Here is a 19232-nt window from a genome sequence, read left to right as displayed (position 1 = left end):
TCTTTCTCTTGTATGAAATGCATTAACTGCGGAAAGATAAAACTCCACAGAGCTTGAGATGTTAATTTATGAGCTCTCATTCCTCTACTGTAGTTTTTCCCTGTCAATACTTGATCAGTGGCTACAGGACCAAGCAGATCAGATTCTACCCATATTTCATGTAAACCCGACCCTTTTATGTGATCACCAATAACTTTCAAATAGTTCATTGCGATGTGTAACCCTCCCATTCTTGGTATTAGGTTCTCTTTGTATTCAGGTACTGCCCATTTCAAATCCATAAGTTTGAAGTATAGTGCCTGATCAACAGTAATGACTGTATATTTTTGTTGTAACTTCTCAGACACATGCATACACCTTTGCACAACAGTGTTCAATCTATCAATATCATGAGCTGGAGCTTGAATAATGGGCATATACCCGACGTTAGTTAATTCGGGATCAGCTGTACTGATTGACTGATTGAAAGCTGACCAAGATGGAGGGCAATCTTTGTCACTTCGACTGAAGTGAAAAGCCAGATCAGTGGCTCTAGCATGTCTTGCGGAATCTGTTTCAGATTCAGTAGACAGAAACACATTTTCGTCTACAATGTTTGGAAAAATGGGTGTTGTTTTGCCTTCGATGATACCAGCAGGTACTATTTTATCCATTAAGTCTGGAACTTTAAAAGTTTCTCTCCCAGTAACGGAGATTTCATCCAATTTCAAACAGTGATCTTGTCCTCGCTGCCATGCAGCTACTTGTGTGGCATGGAACGTGTTCAACCCATCTAGAGTAGAATCACTGATGTCAATGTTATCTTCTGTGAAGTGTGTAAAAGTATTTTTGGATAGATTAGCTGGCGCAAAGTATCCAGTCATTGGATCCATCGATTCTAGTGTTTTTTCTGCCAGTGCTGTGTCACGTTTCAATGTGTCCTTGTAACTCAATGTGTGTCCAGCACTGTGAAACAGATTTACTAACTGTTTTGATCTGGTTACTTGGTGCAAAGTGCAAGCAAGCCCAATATGTTTCGGTGTCCATTTTTTACCATCACTCACACTGTCAACAATGTCCTGAGCAACGCTTAGTATTTTGGATTGTTTATCACACACAGGTTCATCATAATCACATTCAGCATCTACATTTAGTAGTTGCTGACAGCAAGTTCAGAAACATATAAAGACTCTCTGGTACACAGTGTATCGCATCATCTTCGCTGATATTGAGGCCTGCATGCCCTTTCTTTGAAAGCAAATCTTTTCGCATTTTGAGAGCCACATGTACCAAGGAAATGAATTTACTGTCCATTGATTCATATTTTGGCATCGTTAGCTCTTCATCTTGATCATATTTCCTTTCATGATGAACATCACCAATTATGTTATGAACACAAGCATGTGGAACAAGAAGCACCTCCCTTTCAGGATTTTCTCTGTGTAGAGGACTGACAAACTGAAAGTGATAATGAAGTTTATTCTGTAAGGTTTCTTTGAATGACGATTTTCTAGACAAGTATGAAGATGGTATTACAGAAGATGTTTCTTCCACGAGTATAGTGTACCGATGCCATACATCAGATAGTTGCAGGATTTGTGATTGTGTTGCTGCATACTCCAGTTCTCGGATCAGAAATATCATCGCAAGATCAGTACTTTTTCTTTCTGATTTGCATTTTTGTGCTCCATACTGAAATGTGTTTATACATTTGTTATGGTATGTTCCTTCAACTGCAATCAGATCATTTACACTTGATAGTCGCACACGCATTTTGTTGTCAAATTTAGCATCATGTAAAATCCTATCACTAACTTGAAATGTTGCGACGTTAAATAGTTTACCCATGGTACCGTGTTGGCAGAACATACACAAATCCCAGTTGACAGGCTTCGTCGATTTCCTCGAAGTGTATGGTGATGGCCTGTGAGCCACCATCTCTATTAGGTCAGAAGAACACGAACAACGAACAACATTAACAAAACTTTACTTTACAGACAAACATTTAACAAGTGACCAGCTGATCCACACGATACAGGAAACACGAGAACCACGAGACATGCGCGTGCACATAACACAATATGAATCATACCGAAGTACAACGAATGTTCACAACACCGAACAATGACGAATGTTCACGGACAGTGATGAGTGTTCTTCGTCGATTGACTTGTTAAGTCCCACATTCCTTCCCCCTAAGATGTTGTATCAGGGATGACCAAGTCTTTGCTGACAATCACAGACTCACGATGATGTTGTTCCATATTAGTTACACACAGAAAATCACCATACACTTTTGATACAGTGAAACCAGTTCTAAAGTGTTGTTTCTTAAATTTCGGACCAGTCAGTATTTTAACAGCAACACACTGACCAACAGTGAAATCACGCTTAACACCTTTACTTGATTTTTCCATGGTTAATAGTTTTCTAGTTAATTGTTTCTCTCGACAACAGTTCCAGATTTCTCTTAAATCCTGTTCCTCCTCCCCTTCCAGAAAGTTACTATCCTGGCCAGAAATCATTTGGGAAAACTGGACTCGATCTTCCAAACATAGCATAATATGGAGGAATACCTGTTGTTCTATTTGTTACCGCATTATGGGCTGCTACAATTTTAGGAAGCACAACATCCCACTGTTTTTCCGTTTCAGCAGTTTTTAGCAATGAAGTTTTTAAAGTTCTATGAGCACGTTCCACAGGATTAGCTTGTGGTCTATAAATAGGTGTATAACTGCTTTCAACATTCCACTCCTTAAGAAAACTCTTGAATTCATAAGATGTGAACACTGAACCATTATCCATATGCAGGTATTCAGGAGGACCAAAAATAGAGAAAATATGATTCAATACTTTTTTTGCAGATGCAGTTGTTTGTGAACTAACCGGAATCGCGAACACAAATCTTGTTAAATCGTCTTTAAATGTAAAAATGTATTCATAACCCCAAATTGTCCTTGGAATCGGTCCCACGAAAACACAGTGCACAATCTGCCATGGTTAATAGCAGTTCTTGTCATACTTAAAGTACATTTAGGAATAACATGTGGACCTTCTAGACATTGTTTACATGTAGCTATGTATATTTGAACTTCTTTTAAGGTTATTGACTGATCAATTTCTTTAGCTAACTCTAATGTTCTCTCAGCACCAAAATGAGCCACTACATGACAACGTTTTATTAGATCTAGACGTTCTGCTTGACTTCTTGTCACTGCTAACACAGGTAATTCAGATTCATCATATAATGACGCACGACTCAGAACATCACTTGGAATGTTATCTTTAGCCTTAACATACTCAATCTGATAATCATATTCCAAAAGTTCCAAACTCCAGCAAGCACACTTAGGTGAATTTGAACTTGTAATGTATATCAGTGGTTTATGATCTGTTCGAATAACAAATTTCCTGCCATACAAGAATTCACGAAACTTCCAAACCGACCAAATAATTCCCAGTGTCTCATGATGGATGGTTGAATAATTACGTTCCGTTTTAGAAAGTTTCTTTGAAGCAAACGCAATTGGATGTTCATAACCATTATTTTCTTGTAGAAGTACCCCAGCTAAACCAGTGTTGCTTGCATCAGTTTGTACAATAAACGGCGGAGCATCGTCATCAAAATTAGGATGTACAGTGAAACCCCTCAACACCGGACCCCCTCTAAACCGGAATCCCCTCAAAACCGGACGTTTTCTGCGGTCCCGTGATTTACACATCTTTTAACACTATATTTTACCCCTCTAAACCGGAAACCCCTCTAAACTGAACACCGGACAAACAATTCGGTCCCAATGTGTCAACTTAGTGTAAATCCTACCCCTGAAAACCGGACGATCAAACCGATACCAATCAGTATGGTGCCTACCTGTCTGTGAACACCGATGGCTAGTGCAATATGCGCATGCTCGAGATCGCTGTTATCAGTGTAATCACCGCTGCATACAGTACAGGTACCGCTCAGCAGGCAAGATTAGCAACTTGACAATAAACAATTAAAAGGACTGATCACAAGCTTTGGTATGGAGTTAACTACTGTAAACACATTGATTGTGTTGTTATTATGGTTAACATTAGTGGAGTTCGGGTTTGGGTTAGATGTCTTTATTAAGTTACGAGTATGTTTTATGGATGACCATCGCATTATTCATGGCATAAATAACAAGTGTTAATAAAATCATGAGACAACAGAAATGGAAAATAATCATGCTGTTAGACAATGCGACGTCACATGGGCCAAACCTTGAACTTAGCAATGTTACTTTGAAATATCTACCCGCGAACACAACTTCACACCTTCAGCCTCTTGACCAGGGAATTATTTGCGCCTTTAAAGCCAGGTACCGCCGACACATGCTCCGTTATCTTGTGACGAGGATTGACGTTGTCGGGAATGCATCTGACCTGTGTAAACAGCTGACACTGCTGGACGCTATTGACTGGATTTCACGGGCTTGGAACGAAACGAAGCCGAGTACGATCAGCAAGTGTTTCTCCGTCGCTGGTTTTTCGCCGACCGACGAATCGGTGCTTGAAGACGATGGCGACGACGACATTCCGTTATCACGACTAGCACGCGAGCTCGTCACTGCCGACGTAGACACTGACATCTTGACCAGCTTCGACGATGACGTGCCAATTGAAGACTGCACAAACGAGTGGGAGAGAGAACTAGTGGCCAACTTCCATGGGGACGAAATACCCAATGACGGAAGCGACAACGAATCCGAACAAGATGTATCTGTTCCGGGAAACGATCTCAGCTATCCTGACGTGTTGAACATGCTTCAGATTTTAAACGACTTTGCAATACAGAAAGATGAACGTTTCCTATTGCATGTACAGGAATTAGAAACTTTAACGCAGGCAACCATTGTTAAACACAGATGTGAAAGACAACAGACATCGATGGATACGTTTCTCAACGTAGGCTGATTTATCGATTGACAATTTGTGGACTTTTTAATGTATTTTTTATTCAATATTACTCCCATGGATGTTTTTATTTTTCTAAATGCTCATAAATGCGCCATTTTTCAACATTCTTGTTGTTCTTGTTTTAAAACACTTTAACACTTTCCCTATTTTATGGAGAACGGAAGGTATTTCCGTCCAGACAGACCCCTGAAAACCGGACACCTCTGAAACCGAACATTTTACTTGGTCCCATGGATGTCCGGTATTGAGGGGTTTCACTGTACTAGCAATGGTTTTGATGTAATAGAAGATTTTAACTTTTCAAATGTTTGTTCTTGTTTTTCAGTCCATTCATATAACTTTTTCTCCACAACTCAATGGCAAGGCAATATCAGAAACATTTAAAATGAATCTTTGAAAAAATTTGCAAAGTCCTAAAAATTAATGAACCTCTTCCCAAGACCTAGGTAATGGAAATTCACAAACTGCTTTCAAACCTTTATCACCAGGTTGTACACCATCCCTAGAAATTTTGAAACCTAAATAGTTCACACTATCCATGAAAAAATAACACTTATCTTTTCTCAGTGTTAATCCAGCTGTTTCAAAACGATTTAAAACTTCCTCAAGATATTCCAGCATAAGTTCTGGAGTAGCACTATGAACAAGAATATCATCTAAATACACAAGTATAAAAGACCTGGGCAAACCAGAAAACATCATGTGCATAATACGCTGGAATGCTAAAGGAGCTGTCTTCAAACCAAAACACATTCTAGTGAACTGATATACCCCCGAAGATGTTTCAAATGCTGTCAGATTACGAGATGATTCGTCCATAGGAATCTGATTGTAAGCTGAATTCATGTCAAACACTGAAAAATATTTTGAGTTGTGTAACTTCATTAACATTTCCGATGCTGTCACCAATGGAAACACTTCATCTACTAACATTTTATTTATCCCCCGAAAATCCAAACAGAATCTGATTGTCGAATCAGGTTTTCTCACCAAAACAATCGGAGAAATCACAATAGATGTACTAGGTTCAACAATATCTGCTTTGACTAACTGTTCAACTTGCTTTTCAACAACTTTGTCCAAGAGCGGTCCATAACGACGACGACGACGACGAATCATTGACAGATCTGCATCTGGTTTAAAATGAAGCTTGTATGTGTAATTCTTGGCTTTTCCTAGACCTGTAAACACTGCATTTTCATATTGGTTCAATAAAGTTATGAGATTAGCTTTACAATTGTCTGATATCCTCTACCTATGTTCAATAAAGTTATGAGATTAGCTTTACAATTGTCTGATATCCTCTACCTATGTTCAATAAAGTTATGAGATTAGCTTTACAATTGTCTGATATCCTCTACCTATGTTCCATTTCACAGTACTATCACTGGTAGAAGTTTTTTCAAATTCCTTTTCATTTTTACATTCTTGAACATTTGAGCATACCCCAACTGACTGACAACGATATATCTTTTTGCTTGTCGTACTCCTATTTAAAATAAGCAAGTATGCCTCATCTTCAGAAACAACAGATCTACCAATATATAAACTTGTTTTGTATTCAAAGTTTTCATTTCTTTCTATTAACAAACTAGATGTCCCATTCATTTGTGATTTATCGACAGTCACACGGCAAATTTTCTGAGATCTAGGAGGAATAATAGTTAACTCGGCCAATCTAACTGCTCCAAACACTACTTTGTTATCTTTGGGTTTAATCAAAATATGTTCAAACTTACACATGAAATCCCAACCTAACAAAACTGAATTGTCTTCATCAGTGTCCAATACATGTAATTTACACGGTATAACATCTTCACCCATACGTACTGGAACAGACACTGTACCACATACAGGTAACACATGCGATGCAGCACCACGTAATGTAGCTGTACTCTCTTCAAGCATAATACCACTTGGAAATGCTCGCTCTAAAGTAGATTTAGATATACATGAAACAGATGCACCCGAATCTATCACAGCTGAACACTCAAGTTTGCCAATTAGAATTTCCCTAGTTGGACAGTTTCTATTTGAAGACTGAATTTCTTTAACAGTATTTCTCACATCTTTTTTGGTACACATTTTTCATATATGACCCCGCTGTGAACAATTGTAACATTTAGCACTTTTCATCCAATTATTCTGACTTTGTGATTTTCTTGAACTGTCTTTATCAAAAGTTCTATCCAGGTCTGCTTTCTTTTTCCTACACTGATTCTGTTTATGTCCTGGTTTATTACAATAAAAACACCGAACTCGCAACACCTGTTCATTTGGTTTACAGGTTTCTACCAAACGACGTGCTGTATCTACCAAATCATCAAACTTTGGTGGTTTAGCAGACTGACACATAATAATATTCAATTGTTCTTTAAGGTTTTTTCCCACGAACCCCTTCCAAAAACCTTTGGGCACAAAGTTCTTCTTTATTACCTTTAGCAAAAGAAGGATAAGCTTCGTCAAGTTTATTTCTTAGTCTATGGGCAAATTCATCAACAGTTTCATTAAAATACTGAGACATTTTGTGAAAATCTCATGCTGCATTTTGCTTTTTTTCTGCGGACCTGTCAAACTCTTTAATAAGATGATCTCTCAAAGAAGTATAAGTTTCTTTGTGTTCAACAGGTAAATCACGGAATACTCGTGTACACCAACCTGTGGGGAGAATAAGAGCTAAGCTTCTTAGTTTTGTTTCATCATTCCAACCAAAGCCCCATGCTTGGCAAGAGCTCCACCCGTTCCCCCCATCATTTATAATAGTTTAGGGTTAGCGTTAGGGTTAGGGTTAGGGTTAGGGATAGGGATAGAGTTAGGGTTAGGGTTAGGGATAGAGTTAGGGATAGAGTTAGGGTTAGGGCCCCATGCCCCACTTTTTTATATATACCCCATCAAAAATTCCCTGCTTTAGATCGATAACTAATGGGGGGAACGGGCGGTACACTTTCCCCATGCTTTAACTTCATAAATGTCATTAATGTACTGCGAAAATGTCACTTTTTTCGGATCAAACATAGGCATTTTGAATTGAGAAAACTGCTTACTTTGAGTGTCTGCAACATTACCTTCCTCACCCATATTTAACGCTGATACGAATGTTATAGTCAACCAATATCCACACACGATAGCGAGTACGACACACGCACCCAGCGGCCCGACTGACTTCGAAGAAACACGTGCTGACATTCAAGGTCACTGTTGACAAACAACTTTCCAAGATAAAAAAAAATTCCACTCACGACCGAAACAGTTCTGTAATAAACGTACAGCCGTTCTTAAAGCTTTTACCACTTTAACCGCTGCCACCAAATGTGAGCCACCATCTCTATTAGGTCAGAAGAACAGGAACAACGAACAACATTAACATTGATGGAAGTGATGATGCAGGTGATGTTGAAACGGGAACATTGCTTCAAACGCTCGGTTTCTTTTTTAAACTTAGATTCTAGTATATATTTCGGGTGTGTGAATAGAGAGTAGCATTTCAAGTGACACATAATACTAATTCCTGATTCGAGCTTCTCAATTTGATCTATTGCATCATAATTTGATACATCTCTGAAACTCTTCCTGATTCGAGCATGCTCTTTGAGAGTATCAATACTTTGAACTCTTTTTCTTTCAAGGACATCAGCTTTAGTCTCTTGACAAATAATACACATATCTGAGCTGTCCTGGTGACGTCGTTTCAGACTGTTGCTGGACTCCATACTCAGATTAAAAATAATATTAATCGAAAGAAAAGTGTACACAATGTCAATATTGGATAATTTAAAAAAAAAAAGGACTGTAGCAACTAACTTAACCCCACCTATTCTTCACCCTCACATCCTAAAAGGTTACACACCAAGAAAAACAACAAATATATTTTAATAAAGCTTGTTTGATGAATTTAAAACAGACTTATCTTGTTACTTTAACATTTAACTGTTGAACAATTTACAACGCAAAAGCCAAAACAGCCGAACTGAACGGCCCGAGCACTTGTTCAACAAACCCTACGAAAACACAGAATTTTTCTCAAACGGAGATGAGTTATCTGCGTTCTTCGCTTAAAATATGTTCTAATATAATAAAGATACGGTTTATATTAATAATATTAACTCAATACCAACTATTTCTATACAATTATTTTTATTTTATTTCTCAAATTTCGCAGGTGTCCTCCATCTTTGAAATTTCGGAGCAGACTGGCCGTTTTCGTTGCTCTAATCTTTGGTACTAAAAGTCTCACGTACATTATTATAATTAGAAAAGACAAATGCCCTTTCTCAGAATACATTATGTTAATAATTTAATTGAAGTTTTAGCAACTACACTGGTGTTTGTTACGCTGTGGTACGTGTATTTTTGATACAATCCTATTTCCGTAGATGGTCAATTTGTATTGGTCATTATACTATGCTACAATGTATTTTCGATACAATCCTATTTCCGTAGATGGTCAATTTGTTTTGGTCATTTTGACCCTCAAAACGTCATTTTTGAGATGGCCAACATAATTTTTCGGATTCAGAATACCCAAATTAGGTTAGAAAAGTATGTGGGATATAATCCTAAAGAAATGCTCGCACATCGAATAATAAGCAACTTTCTGAGAAATGGGACTTGACTACCAAGAGCAAACCAAACATTAGCCAATGTCATTTAAACATTACTTGCGGCGAATAAAAATGGCTGCCAAACTTTTTTCTTTTTTTTTGGCTTTTCACATAAAACTGTTAAAAATGCTTAGTATACCCACTCAGCAACTAATTAGTTGTGCTCTGAAAAAAATAAAATGTGTATATTCTTGGAATTTAAAAATAATAAATGTCATTACATCGACTGTTTCTAAACGTTTTGTTGATAACATTTTCGCTGTTTAGTGAATATAGTCTATGAATTAAACTCGTTTTATTTTGTGCATTAAATTCTAAAAGAATGCATTTACCATTTTATGAATTATCGAAGTGTACCGCTACTTGTGGCCGAGGGCACTCTTAAATTTACGTCTACTTTTACTCGTAACTTACGTTTACACTTCTTTGTGAAATGCTCTTCAGTCGTAGATTTACGTTTACGCGCAAAACTACGCTTACGATGTTTTGTGAATTAGGCTCCAGGACTAAATAAATCCCTTGTTCCGCCAATTAATCCCGAAGGCCATACCTAGGCGATGGGTCCTGTGTATAAACTGAAATAATATACCTCTGTATCATTTCAAACGATGGAGATACTCACCTGGAATGTTTTGTCAAGCAATGGAAGGGCGATTTTGCCACAGGACACTGGGACTAAAGCTTCCACGGATGTCGCTGAAATATATATGCGTCATATGTGTATGGGTTCATAAGCGTAGGTGTGTGTGTGTGTGTGTGTGTGTGTGTGTGTGTGTGTGTGTGTGTGTGTGCGTGTGTGTGTGTGTGTGTCTCCAGTGCTAGATCTGAAAACCTTTTTACCCTGTAGGACGATTTCCATCGTTCTACTGACAATATTAGTAATCCACGTTAAAATCCCTAACTGATTCGTTTCAAACACTATATAATTGTTTGGTAGTAATGCAAATATGAATAAATATTGTTATCCAGAATCGGGCATTTTTGTTTAATTTGGGGAATATTTGACTCCCCTCATTACTAAAATGGGAGCCCATATGCCTATGTATGGGTTCAGCAATTACGACCGTCTACACATCAGTAATGTGAAAGTCATTTCCATTTAGTGGATATTTTGCTTCGACATTTTGGTCGTCAACATGGATCAGCCAATCAGATGTGTTTATAATTAATGTGTCACCTCGTTTGTGAAAGTACAAATCGCACACAGTGTTCTCTCAGATGTGTGGGTATAGCAAGAATAATAATTTCTGGCTCAAGTCCTTTTGTAGATAGGGGTTTTTTCTGACACTTGTCTCAAGAAAATCCCTGCTAACAGTTGATAAATATCACTTCATCTGGATGAATGCACGCATGGTTACATGTTACATTACGTCACGTACTACCTTCGATTATGGAATGACGTAATACCCAAGGAACAGGTCTGCTGACATCAGATTGTTTTGTATTGGGCCAAAAATTGATTGAAATTGAATTGAATTGACGAGACCAATTAACCAATGAAAAGGGACCTGTGCCAGATGTTTTTTCTAGGACGGCTGTCTGGCACCTTTCTACTAGTTAATTGAACTAGAAATTATGATAGTACGTCACATGACAACAGCCTAAAGTCTGAACCAAATTGTTAACAACTACAATAAATTACTTTCCTACCTTTAATTACCGTTAGATTTCACCCATATTTGTCCAGACACAGATCGTGAAAACAAAAACAATTACAGTCACACAGATTCCACATACAAGACTTTAACAATGTCAACCATATCAACTTCGCTGATAAAGGCAGTTTTCTGCCATCTGCCATTTTGCTTGTTTATGCGATACTCTTAAACAGGGGTGGAAGCCTCCTAAGTATGTGACGTAAGTAATCTGACGTCATGGTGTGTGCGTTATACCTTAGCGCATGGCATAGCATTGTTAGATTATGTCATATCGACCCACTCCTCTTGAAGAGTATTCCATAAACAAGCAAAATGTCAGACGGCAGAAAACTGCCTTTATCAGCGAAGTTGATATCGGTGACATTGTTGAAGTCTCGTATGTGGTATCTGTGTCACTGTAATTGTTTTTGTTTTCGGGGGGGGGGGGGGGGGGGGGGGGTTGTACTTTTCACATGTCGTGTCACTGTAATGGGGTTTTATCACGATTTTTTCACGATTAGTAGAGGCACAATAATACAGTCCCGTAACCAATTTACGGGAACAAAGGTTTGAAGGTCTTCAAAGCCTTCTGAATAAAAGTAGCGGAGGTGACCCTGTCAAAAGTGTGGGCTAACTCTGCCAGGAGACGAAATCCAAGATGACCGCCAAAATTATCAAAACACGTGTTTTCAGCTTCTGCTTGTATGAAGATAATTTTGAGGTCTAAATATATGTTTTGTGGGTCAAATAATTCAATTGTACACACTAGAACACAAGATAATATGGAATTATTTCAGATGATAATCCAAAATAGTAGTCAAAACCGACAGTTGCTGTATTATTCTTATTTGTTTTCAAACTGATTTGGATACAAAGAAAAGAAACTTTTATTAATGATAATTTATGTCCATGATGGTATATCCTCCTCAGGCTCCAAAACAGCTGTTAAGTCGGACAAGTTTTATGTTCTGCATCCTGTACCTTGTGTAATGTTTTGATATAAGACTATTTAATGTCTTAGGAAGCATATGCTCTCTGTTGTTGCACTTTTATCAGGTTCCATCCATGATGAAGTGAAGAAGGTGGCCATAGGACATATGGTTTGTAATAATTGAGCAGCAGATACAATTATCTGACTAAAAGGATTAATTTCACTGCCCTTTATAATGTCGATTTTATATTATTCAATAACAGCTAGCAGGATAAAATATTATAACAGCTAGGAGGATAAAATATAAACTCCCACTGATTTACCTACCATAGTTAGACATAAGATATTAACTACTGAAGATACCAAGCCAGTTTCATACTCAATCTATACATAGAGATTCAAAGCAACATGACCTCAAACTAAGCTGTATGTCAAAACAGATGAGTTCATCTTTTTAATAGTCAATGTTCCGTTATGTCCAGCAGCATATTTTATTTCCAGCTTTTATTGTTTACGTATTAACTACTGAGATGAATAATAGTGCATGTTCAATATGTGCCGATTTCAAACAATGCCATGTCATTCGGGCATAGATGCTTCCTTGGAATTGAAATTTCAAGGACCCATTTGTCTTACAGTATTATTGTAGATATTTAGATGTTATTTCTTGATATAATACATTATTGATTGTAATTATAGCAACTATTATAATCTAGTTCGGACGTTTACATAATGGTTAATATAGCGTGCATATGTTTTTCATCACGGATGATAACGACATACTTGCCAACTGTAGACGGTGCCCATGACGGGTGCGACCAGTGAGGCAGCCGCAGAACATGCTCATCTTTGAAAAACACCATTCTTCTGACTATGGTTTATGAGTTGGTGTCATCACTAGTCCAAATGTCCATCAAACTATTTTGTGCAGATTTGTCAAATCAGACTTGGTACTACGGTAGTAGCAATACTAATTCCGGTTGTAGAGGAGACTAAATTTCTTGGGGTTATATTTGACAGGAAGCTAACTTTTGTGTCTCATCTTAAATATGTTTAAAAGAAGGGCTTAAAAGCTCTCAATATTTTAAAAGTTATTGGTAATACGGAATGGGGAGCAGACCAAAATGTTATGCTCCGTTTGCATAGATCTTTAGTTAGATCAAAAATTGATTATGGATGCATTGTGTATGGGTCGGCACACAAGTCTTACTTGCAGATGCTAGATCCTATACACAACTAGGGACTTGGGCTTTGTCTTGGTGCATTTAGAACATCTCCTGTAGAGAGCTTGTACGTTGATGCACACGAACCTTGTTTGGGTGCTAGACGTGCAAAGCTTTCTATGCAGTATGCTATCAAGATTAATTCATTACCAAAACATCCTACACATCAAACAGTGATTGATAACAAATATATGAAGTTGTTTGATGCAAGTCGGAATGCTATCCGTACATTTGGTCAGCGCATTAAGCGTTTTTTGTCACTTTCCAACATTGATTTAACTGACACTTTGGAAACTACTTCATATTTTGTTGTACCACCTTGGTGTATTACACCACCTAAAATTGTGTTTGATCTTGCGCATCTGAAGAAAGATCGTACAGATGTTGTTGTGTACAAACTATTTTTCATGGAAATTCAAGACAGGTACCGTGATTACATTCCTGTGTATACAGACGGATCACGGGATAGGAATTCTGTGGCTTGTGCTACAGTTTTTCCATCAGACACAATACTTTCCATGAGATTGCCTGACTCAGCATCAATGTTTAGTGCTGAAGTTTGGGCAGTCATTACAGCCTTAGATGAAATCAAAGATTCGATTGTATCCAAATTTATTATTTTTATCGACTGACTTTCATGTCTCCAAGTTTTACGCAATGTGAAGTTGGACCACCCCTTAATTGGGATGGTGATACGAAAGTGTGTCTTTTTATCCATTAACAATAAAGACATTGTATTTTGTTGGCATCAGGGGTAATGAAAAGGCAGATTCAGCTGCCAAATCTGCTTTGGATTTGCCTCATGCCAGGTTTGGTGTGCCTTATACTGATTTTAAATATAGTATTAACCAATTTATATTTTTGACGTGGCAACATGATTGGGACGGTGTGGTTGCGAACACGTGTCATGCTATCAAGCCAGTTTTGGGAGAGTGGCAGTCCTCCTATAAATAGTGCAGGAAGGATAAAATAGTCTTGTGTCGTGCTCGCATAGGTCATACATATTTGACCCATTCATTTATCTTGAAGAAAGATCCTCCACCTCAATTTGAGCACTGTCCGTGTACTCTGACGGTGCGCCACATTTTGGTGGAGTGTAAGCATCTTAAAGAAACCCGACAAGATATATTTGACCAACGTAATGTGATGGAATCATTTCGATTCCATCCAGAATTTGTTTTACAATTTTTACGTGATACTCACTTTTTTATCTGTGATATTTGTATTTTTTGCACAGTTCTTTACACTGTGTTTTTATTTCACTCTTGAATTTTTATATTGATGGTGATCATCACTTCATGTTTTGACATAACCATAGTTTGACACCCAATAGCCGATGTATTTTTCGTGCTGGGGTGTCGTTAAACATTCATCCATTCAACTAAACCAGGACACTGATAACAGCAAGGTTGAATTGACAAGCAATTAAGTGTACTTTCTGCTCAGTTATGTCGAGCTAGATATCTCACCTTTGTCTTGTCACTTCATGAGGACCCCAAATTTAATTCGGGGAGGGTGTCCTGCATACGAAATTAGTTGATGTAAAATATAGTTTGGACTACCTACAAATATTAGGAAAACAAGAAACATATTGTATATACAGACATTTTAAGAAAAAACATAATTAAAATGTAATTTTATTTCTTAAAAATACTCTGTTAGTCAAAAACATGTTTTAATGGCAGCAGTCTCTTTAATGCAGATTATTTTATTTTAAATGCCTTTGGTTTTAAGAAGAAATACCATTAAGAATATGAAAACAAGTCCAATTTACGAACTGACTTAGAGCCCGAGTAGGACAGTGTCATCAAGACTTATTTCACTATTGATATGTTATGCATAGGTTTAATTACATTTCTGTTGTATCCAAATAAGGCAGAATGCAAATACAAATAACACAGCAACTGTATAAGCAACCTTTTTCAAGGCAGTTGTATAAACATGAAAAAGAAAAAGTAAATTTTGGCAACTATTATGGATTATCATCTGAAATAATTTAATTTATTATCCCACATTTTTCTAGTGTGTAAAATGAAAAACTTTGATCCCCAAAACATATATCTGGACATCAAAACCATCTTCATTAGACCAGAACAAGCTAAAAAAAAAGAAAAGAAAAAAAGAAGAAAGGGATTTGATAATTTTGGTGCCCATTTTCGATTTCGCCACCTGGCGGAGTTAGCCCCCACTTTTGAAAGGGTCACCCCTTTTATTCAGAAGGCTTTGAAGATATGAAAAACATTTTCAAACCTTTGTCTCCATAAATTGGCCACGGGACTGTATTATTTTGCCTCTATGCAGTCTCAGCGAAGTCGATATCGGTGACATCGTTACAGTCTCGTATGTGGAATCTGTGTCACTGTAATGTTTTTTGTTCTTCAAAACTTGTGTCTGGCCAAACTTTGGGGGAAATCTAACGGTAATTAAAGGTAGGAGAGTAATTTATCGTAGTGGTCAACAATTTGGTTCAGACTTTAAGATGGATCAAAATATCTAGATATTTGGCAATATGGTACTGAACATTCATTTGCATATTTCATTTCTTCATGATATTAACGTCAATGTTTCCAGTACATTATTGACGCTTCTGTGTAATTATATATATATAAAGGAAATTGTGAACAATTATTTTCGTATTCCAGACCAATCTGCCTTAGTAATACATGTAAATGTTAATGCATCTATTCTTGAAAATATCTGGACGTAGGTATCGGACAACGTGCTTCTATATCATAATTGATTAAGTATCTAATATTGGGACTTAGGGGATGATTCAGCAGCTACTTATAATTATTTTATTATACCAGGACAGGGAGATACCCATTAGGCGGGAGCTTTATGGGGTGGTGAACTCCTTTATGATGTCAAGAACAAAACCGACTCCTTGTCGACTTTAGGGAGCTACCGATTAGGCGGGAGCTTCATGGGATGGTATTGTCCTTGATGACACCAGATAATCCACCGACTCCCTGTTGAGCAGTATAGTGTAATGTGTAGCAGGTTTACTGGTAGAGAGTCATAATATTATCTATGTTCAACAAATCATTTAGTATAAATAATAAGACTTAGTATATTTACAAATGTGTTTTATCCCAGCTGTCTGTTGCTTCCTAACCGATTTAATGTTGGAAACCTCTTGTGTGGTTGGCTCAGTGCCATCTAGAAGCGGAGTGCGTGGCGATGGTTCTTGTCGCTGCTATAAAAAAGTAAAATAAAAATAGTAACAGCATAAAACAAATTAAAACGATCTTTATCCTACACCACCAGGTCCGTAATCAGCGTATAAAATAGGGGGATCGACTGAATCAGACGGAACTCGTGTGGAGGGCGTAGTCTGACGAGGCGAGCGCCGAAAGCGAGAAGGCCGTAATGGGGATATGGGGGTCCACCCCCAGAAAGGTTTGGGATATTGACCCCTCTTAAGCGCTGTTCTGGCGTGTTTTCTGCGGCTTTCGAAGGACTTTTAAAACGCGCTTTTTGCTTGTGTTTGATTCATCCTATGAAATAAACTGCAGACATCGTAACCTTTTAGGGTCTGTCTATTTCAAATCAACTAGTGTCCCACGCACTTCGGTTTCAGATTCACTTGACATTTGTAACAAATATGCTTCAGTCATCTGGCCTCAGATTACAGTTATCTTCCCATTTGGTTGTCAAAAATCCGGAAATTTGACCGCGCAAGTAGTCTGCTGTTTGACTGTGATTATTTCATGGCAGACAGCTATGAAGTGGCAACTGTTTGACTGAAGTGACAGGGGATAGCATGTAGTTTGTAAACATGAGTAACTTGTTGACATTGAAGACTTGTTTGTGGTAATTCCGGCCCGTGCAAAAGTAGTGCTTTTTGTGTAAAATGGGTGTACTCCGGCCTGGTTTAGAGGGTGTGTCTGTTTAAACCAATATGCTGGGAGAAAGAGCTGGACAACAGGGGTTGTCCTTTTCAGGGTATGTGTCCCCCATGCAGGCAAAGGTACATACAAAACTTCACGGGCCTGCTGATATTAATAAAAATGTTATAGTCACTAAGGCTATATAGAAACATATAGCGAAATTAATTGTGGTCTGAGGCCATCTACATGAATAAATCTGACATATGGGTTCTGTATTCCAAGTAGTTTTTGAGAATTGGTCTTTTTGCAAACCATGGCAGTCCTGTGTAAAATGTAGCTAAAAAATTGCCGTCATAATTTTTATCCTATGTTTTAAGTCCCATTATCCCAGCAAATAATGTACATAGAAATCTAACATTTTGTATGGGAACTACATATGAATGTTATAAAGGTTTGATAACAGATATATAGGAGACTGGTAGTTTTTAGTAGATATAATGAATGTCTATAACCAACTGAAAAATCTTTAAAATTCCATTTTATCTTACAAAACCACTGTCTTATAACATTAGACGTAAAAACATGTAACGTTTTACTCTTGTCAAATTCATCCTATTTGCTATATAAATCTTAAATAGTACAACTATGTGAGGATTAGTAATGGAACAACACCCTTCTGAAATCGAAAACAATCATTTGGGGACCTTTGCAATGAAAAACCACCAAAACAATGTGGATAGACTGTTCAAATCCCGAACACTGTCTCATTTTATAGCTAATGGTATCTCGTTTACATGTATGTGTACCAAATTTGATTATCCATATAAAGTTTTTCTTTGAAAATTTAGTTTTTAATTATGCATCATTTTAGCACTCATGAATCATTGGAGTGGACTTAACAGTGAAACAAACAACAATAAAATAAATGTGTGTGATACTGAATGTAAAACAGTGTTTTTGGTGTATTAAAAATGGCTGCTCGTAAGATAAAATGGCATTTTAACTAATACGGATTCTTCAGTTGTCTCTATGTATTCAGTTTAACCTGCCTGTTATATTTCAGAACTTCATAATCTTCTTAGTACTCTTATACATTTTTGTTTCTATGTATATTATTTTATGAGATAATGGGATTTGAAATATAGCTAAATTTAACACCTACTACGGTTTGCAAAATGACCATTTCTCAACAAGTACTTGTAATATAGACGCCAAATTATGGATGTATTCATGTGGATGATTGAGGAATATTTGTTATTAATTTCAAGTAAATCAAAGACTGAAGTGCGTTGGTGACCCTAAATATGTGATTGTTTGAGATATATTTACCCAATCAATATTATTTGGACCTACTAGATGTCACAACAGAATACAGCTACTCTTAATAGTTTGATTTTTACAAGAGACCTTCTATATGGATATTCCGCATTATGTTTCCCGTTGGAGTAGAACTCTCGATCCCCCCGATCACCACCTAATAAAGAATTACGCAAAAGTATTATAAACATTTGATCATGCGAGTGCGAGTGCGAATAATTTGTACATGCTCATATACCACTAGAGTTTCGAGCATGTCCGTCCCGGGCCTGTTTCTGGATAGCCAGGGGCTTGTCCCGGGACAGAAAAAAATTAAGCGGACAATTTTGAAATTTACATCCAAAAGTTGTTGAAAATAAGCAGAATTTTTAAAATAGCAATGAGTAAAAAATGTTACTAGAATTTAAAAAAAAAAAAAAAGTTACAAGCCAAAAATAAAAAGAATTGACTGCTCGGTCGAATATTTATATAATTTGAAGCATTTTAGAAGGACAGTCCAAAAATAAATAAGAGAAAGAAGAGAGGATCGGACTTTTTAATAATATTTTTTTTTTAAAAGAAGTAATTTCGACATAAACTTTTGAACGAAGGTCTAAAAGTTTAAAGTCCGATCTATATGTCCACGTGAGTGGCCTCGTTAAGGCCGTTAGGGTGCACAGCTTGTAGGGACGAGATGGGTTGCATCCCGTCAAGAACACCTCAAGATTGACAGTCAAAGGTGTAGTGCTGTGCTAAAATACAGATCTTGAAAAGCCGGATCCGTCTGAACGAGA

At 37.2% G+C, this 19232-nt stretch overlaps 1 protein-coding gene across 2 annotated transcripts in view; it reads right to left on the bottom strand.

The window, feature by feature from the left end:
* Positions 1-19232, bottom strand: part of LOC121368231 — a 103899-nt gene that overhangs the window by 76882 nt on the left and 7785 nt on the right. For both annotated transcript variants that reach the window (XM_041492869.1, XM_041492868.1), the window contains exons 2-3: positions 16391-16508; positions 10144-10217 (exon numbers count right to left, since the gene is read on the bottom strand). In XM_041492869.1, the coding sequence (XP_041348803.1) occupies positions 10144-10217; positions 16391-16508 (192 nt within the window). The remainder of the gene's footprint in view (positions 1-10143; positions 10218-16390; positions 16509-19232) is intronic.

Source organism: Gigantopelta aegis, chromosome 3 (genome assembly GCF_016097555.1).
Source record: "Gigantopelta aegis isolate Gae_Host chromosome 3, Gae_host_genome, whole genome shotgun sequence".
NCBI classification, from domain to species: Eukaryota; Metazoa; Mollusca; class Gastropoda; order Neomphalida; family Peltospiridae; genus Gigantopelta; species Gigantopelta aegis.
Note: the sequence above shows the minus strand (reverse complement) of the source record. Positions and strands in the feature narration are given on the sequence as shown.